The 5,827-nt window shown below is 37.0% G+C and overlaps 1 protein-coding gene across 2 annotated transcripts; it reads right to left on the reverse strand.

Annotated features, from left to right (window-relative positions):
* Window positions 787-5,827, reverse strand: LOC107622665 (boron transporter 1). Of its 2 annotated transcripts, none has more exons than XM_016324645.2 (12): window positions 4,716-5,827; window positions 4,468-4,550; window positions 4,193-4,385; window positions 3,940-4,078; window positions 3,658-3,832; window positions 3,279-3,445; window positions 3,011-3,184; window positions 2,792-2,887; window positions 2,412-2,549; window positions 2,004-2,323; window positions 1,434-1,704; window positions 787-1,304 (listed from the first exon to the last, which is right to left on the reverse strand). In XM_016324645.2, exons 1-12 carry the CDS (start codon window positions 4,817-4,819, stop codon window positions 996-998), a joined length of 2,169 nt encoding a protein of 722 aa, XP_016180131.1. In that variant the 5' UTR covers window positions 4,820-5,827; the 3' UTR covers window positions 787-995. The 2 variants fall into 2 exon arrangements, with proteins under 2 accessions (XP_016180131.1, XP_016180132.1); XM_016324646.2 differs by having other exon boundaries at window positions 787-1,301; window positions 4,716-5,826.

Here is a 5,827-nt window from a genome sequence, read left to right on the forward strand (position 1 = left end):
AGGCCTTGGCGCATGGTAATTCATTTGCCTCGTGAGTAACTAGACCTATATTCAAAACTTGATTGAGATACGTAATAAATAAATGCTTTTAAAGTGTTGTGTGTGTGAGTGTGTAGTGTATGTGATTTGTGATGTTGTGATACCTAAGATTAGAGACAGTCCAATCCATTTGAAAAAAAAATGAAAAAAAAAGGGTCTAGCCAAATCAAACAAACTGCACAACGAATATGCATATTCTTTCTTGCTATACTCAAACCATTATTGAAATGCTGTCAACATCTTTGAAAGGACTGGTTAGTGCTTATGGGAAATGGGTTTCATCTTGAGACTAAAGATGTAGGGTCAATGGTGTTGTTATACAAGCACATATTGTAAAGACTTTTGTTCTCTAACCAGGGAAAGTAAAAGCCAACCTAACGCATCATATCAAAGCCTTGTGTATGCATTCATTGTCACTATATAGTACCACTTCTCAGCATGAACAAAAACACAAATTCTCCAAATGCATGTGAATACACACGTCAAAGTCACCACCACCACTATCTCTTCTTAATAAGATATAATCAAAGAAATGAATAAATTGTTCTTGAAAAATTGAACACCAACTACTCCCAAACATGTCCCTTTCCTTACATGGTCAATTGAGGTGAAAAATCAAGAAGTCATTTTAGATTGAACAGTTTTTTGCACTTTGATTTTTATGTTCTTTTTCTACAGATTCCAAATCTACGACCCAAATAAAAATAAAACTAAAATTCAATACAGCATGTAAAATGCAAGAGGATCTATCCATCAACATGAAAATATACCTGCCCATTTTATAGTTACTTTCAAGCAATAATGCAGTCAAACAACAAAGCATGTGGTAAAAAGTTAAAAAAGGAAGAAAAGAAAGACACTAAGAAGATGAACTCTTTTTGTTACACGAATCAAGCACATAACCTCTAAAGCATTGCTTAGTACTACTACTTTGATATGTCTTAGCAGATATATTTTTAGCTTGAAGGTGAACCACTGGTATGTTTCCCAAGATTTGACGGCTGCGGACTAGGAGTTTGCTTCAACTTTACCTCACCTTTTGATCCTAGGCTGCTTTCCCCTCTCAATTCGGTTACTCGAGGGCTTGGAATCCTTCTTGTTAGTTGTGGGCTACTAGCAGGTCTTATATCTCCAAATGAAGTTGGGGTTGAGCTTGATGTTTTTGGGCTTTGGGTCCGGCGGAACTCTCCACGACTCCTTGTAATAATTTCATCAAGAATTTCACCACCACTGATATTTACTGCTGCCTGACCATTTGGATCCTGCTAAGTAGATAGTAAGATAGACATGAAACTACAAACAGAACAACAGCTTTCAACAGACATATAAGGCTGCATTGCTTGTTGTACTAATTCGATAACAGTTAAGCAAATGACGTAGCTCAAATTACTTACATCAAGGGAAGCATTGAAGGAAATGGCAGGTGCTTCCTCAAATGATGCAGCATCCAGCTCTGAAAGATGTGCTCCTTTAAAAAACTTAGGAAGGATATATTGCCGTACCGGGACAAGAAGCATGATCAACAATGGGAATAGGACCCCGGCGATTGGTATCCAGGTTAGGCCAAAGCAGAGAAGCAAGTAAACTGTTTGAAATATGGTAAACATGGCAATTGTTTTGAACGGCACCGTCTCCACGAATGTAGCATGGTATTCCTCCAGCAGTCTATTAAAGTAGGAAACAGAAACAATGGGGTGATCAGCATCTTCAACCTCTCAAGATGGAATGTATGCAAACGCATAGATACATGTTAACATGGATGTAAATGTAGGTGTGCAAGAATATGCACAACTGAAACCGCTTACAAACTTACCACTCACACATTTGACTAAGAAAAACATTTATATAAACATGTAGTGGAATTCATAAAAGCAAATCATGAAAGGAATGAATGTCTAGGAAAAATATTTAAATTCATAAGTCCTGTAACTAAGGCAATGATAAAAATGTGAGCATGAATATACTTGTATCTTCTGCTTGGAGCCGTGAAAAGATACAATATTCTTTCCCAAAACTGATTTCCAGGCAAGCTTTCAATTGCCATGAAAGCAAAGTAACCCCAAAGCACTGAAGAAGGTATCTTCTTCAAAAGAGGCATGGCAGCAACACAAGCTCCAACCATCAACGACTGCAGTAGATTGCTAAGGCGTTGCTCTTTAACTTCAAATGGCAAAAGATCATCAATGTCCTTATTCACATCGAAGACAACCTCATCAACAGGAGCATCAATGTATCCTTGACTTGAAGCCAGTTGAATGGTTGATTCCTTCAGCTCCTTCAGGCCCTGATTGATGGGTGAAACAAAGGATTAAGGAGAAAGAAGATCAAAAAACTTTCAAATCAAATGGAAATACCATTAGGATTAAAATTACCAAGGTAGGTGGCATTTGAGGAACCAAAGGAGTCTGCATTTCGTCATATGCTTCTCGCATACTTTGATATAACTGACTCAGATTCACATTTCTCCGCATGCTTTTTCGTGCAGTAGATACAAGCTTATTTCGTAAAAGCTACTCCAAATGAAACAAATATCCATCATAATCAATTAGCTTAGTTATAAATAGACAAGACTTAAAGAAATCAGGCAATAACAGTTTGTCAATAACCTGATTAAGAGAAAAGAAACAAAACGATATCTAAGAGAATTAAAATTATTCGACTGTAATTTTGAACAAAATCCAAGAAAACCTGTAAGACAGTCAGGTTATGATTAATGATTGAGATATGTTCAAAGTTATTATAACTGACACACCTGATGTTTTAGGGTAGCTAAGCTTTTGGTATGCATTGGAGATTGTGGAATCACACCATTTGAAGGAGGGATACCAATAAGCCCACAGAGTATGGTCTAGCAAGCAACATGAATATGAATTCATAAGGGATATATTTTGCTAGATGTAGTAGAAAGTGGGTAGCTATTCCACCACTTCTGTTGCAATTAAATTGACAGGTTTTCAAAGAGGATACATACCATAATTCCCAATATTAGCAAGTCATAGTGATAAGATGGGGGTTTTCTTAGATTGAACTCCTCCTGTTGTGCAAGCTGTGATGAAACGTTGTGATCAAAGTAGTAAAGCACAGCAATCATAGTTGCTGGTATAAATGCTCCAATAATATATAAGATCGGCACATCCAACATCTCCTACAAAAAAGTTTTAAAGAAAATTTGAGCAATGAACTATGCTTGCTTTGCAAGGGGCAAAGCAAGAATGAGGCCTTCCATATAGTGACATTACCTTGATAACAGTCCAATTTGAGTATGCACCAGGAGACCATGGATTTGGACTGAAAAGTCGCCTGGGGACTCCCCTTGGAACTTTATTAACAGGTATATAAGAAACAGAAGTCCACACAAGAACCATTATAGGGACTCCATAATCAGCTATTAATCCCCTTAGCCAACCTATTAATGTGACCACAGTTTAGAAGAATGAAATCTTGATAAAACAAGCAACTTTTGACTGGGAAGACATTTTCCAATTGAGAAAAAGGAAAATAGGCCTCAAAGTACTTGATGACATGAAAGTAGTTTATCGAAATCATGTCAAATTTGCACTCTATGCTGAAATGTAAATTACTGAATTTCAGATCTCGACCTAGAAGTATAACCAATACCTGTCCCATAACGCCAGGATCTAGCCTTACGGCTCTGTAGTCCGGTAAAAAGAAGGCCAAATGACAAGACCAACGCAAACATTCCATTGCCAAACAGCCAAGAGGATTGGAGTGCAATCTGATTAGTACTACCTTCACTCTGGTTCTTAGGTACACCAAATTCTTCAACAAGTCCCTTTGAAATGGAGATCATTAACATTATTATTAAACCAAAATTTCATTTATGTGATTGTTAATGGGAGTTTCCACAAGAAAAGGGGCTCATGGTTGAACAATACTCACCTTTATGGCCTGCTGCATAAAGAGCATTGCAATTAGCAAACCAAATAGTTCACCAGCAACGCGTGTGAATCTGTTGATTATGGAGCATGCACCAAGAATGGAAAGCAAGAAAAGCAACAAGGCAGTCCAAACACACACCCTGAAAGTAAAATAAGACAAAATAAATAAATAAAGTGGAGAAAGTTATTTCACATTCATTGTAGTTAATCCTAAACTTAAAAAGAACACAACATTCAAGGAGCTCAAAAGATACCATCCAGTCCAAGGCAAGAACAATTTGTGTCCCAAATCTTTTCTATCCTTTGCAAAGTTGTACATGAATGTGTACATCAGAACTGTGGGCTCAGCTACACCTACAATGAGGAGTGGCTGACCTCCAAAGACCGAGTGGATAATGCCGCAAATAGCTGTTGATGCCAGACTATGCACTGCAGTGAGAGTTCCATCTGTAGAAAATGATAAAGCATTTCTTAGCAAACAGTGGTTGAAATACTAAAATTACAATGAACCTGAAAATTTTTCTTGTACCAGTATTTCTCTCCAGTTGCTCCCCGAAAGATATAACCGGAATTGCTGAAGCAAAAAATATGTATGTTGTTGGGGCCAGGATCCTATATAACAGTATAACACAATGTCAAGATTCATCAACAAATTTTCTTGTATAAAACTCAAGCAAAATGTTCAAAATTTTGTATGCAACAGGCATGATTTGGTTAAAAATTATGGCAGCTAGTTAGATTACCAAAAATAACAACCATCAACATTATATCACAAACCTGAAACCAGATTGGAATCCACTGGTCCAGTCTTGCTTGTAGCACAAAATTCTCGCTTTCAGGTCATTCTTAATCCCACGGAAGGGAACAAATGTTTCTTCCATGAAAGTCTTGGACTACCAAGCAATTAAAGTCTATCTTATGTTCTGGTTTATTGACTACAAAGAAGCAGCAGATGAAATTGAAAGATGCTGATTCACTTTAAGCCAGCTCTAGAGGTTAAAGAAACATTGATTAAGACCGCATGTACAAAATTTCGGATAAATCTCTGGGCAGGGAAAACAGAATCCTACATATCATCCTAAACAGGAAAGAAGGAAGAAGGTATACTCATTTTGTTTTGGTTGTTGAGAAGATTATCATCAGGCCCTTGATAAAGGGGTCAAAAATTAATGAATCCAAGCTTAAGAATTTACATATCAAATAATAATCTATGAACTTTTCCACATATATTGGTTATGTCTAACAAAAGAATGAGTCAGTAATTGAACAAAAAAACACAGTTGGAATTACATATCCAACCGAAACTTTATCAGAGATTTTGTTCTTCAATAGTCAACAAGAAGAAAAGACACTCTCCACAAAGCTTTGATTGAAGATTAGCGTTCAGCCATGGCAAAGCCTAGATCCAAGACCAACCCTTTCTCTTGATTATCCTCCATATGCTATCTAAGTTGAAGCAAAAGTGGCAGCATTCCAGTTACATATGCAATATCCGGAGAGTGTCTTAACTAACTAACTAACTAACGAAAAGCCATCATCACAGCCTGCATTTTCTTATGTTTCAGAAGCTGCTGATGAGAAGAATGAGCATGGAAAGAACACAAGAATCAAAGATTAACGAGATTCCATTATTGACAAAAAACCCATGATTGGAAATGTTTCACAACACTTTTGAGGATCTGGGCATTAACTGGAAAAGCCAAAAGGGTACCTTAATCTGAAGTCAAAATTACATTTTTCAGCAAGGAGCACTAGAAATGGGAAAGAAAGCAAAGACTTGGAGCAGACAAAAGAACAAGCAGGTAGTGTGCAGTTTACATTTAAGTTTGATTCTTGAGACACAACAAAGATTGAGACAAACCCAAAAGACCAACACAGAAGAGAGAAGA

This window comes from Arachis ipaensis, chromosome B10 (genome assembly GCF_000816755.2).
Source record: "Arachis ipaensis cultivar K30076 chromosome B10, Araip1.1, whole genome shotgun sequence".
In the NCBI taxonomy this organism is placed as follows: Eukaryota; Viridiplantae; Streptophyta; class Magnoliopsida; order Fabales; family Fabaceae; genus Arachis; species Arachis ipaensis.

Bases quoted from the DNA above. Each gene is read 5' to 3' on its own strand.
- LOC107622665 (XM_016324645.2), bottom strand. From the start codon at position 4,819: ATGGAAGAAACATTTGTTCCCTTCCGTGGGATTAAGAATGACCTGAAA. The intron at 4,386-4,467 runs GTACAAGAAAAA...CATTTTCTACAG, and splicing joins GCAACTGGAGAGAAATACTG to ATGGAACTCTCACTGCAGTG. The intron at 3,446-3,657 runs GTATTGGTTATA...TCACATTAATAG, and splicing joins ATCCTGGCGTTATGGGACAG to GTTGGCTAAGGGGATTAATA.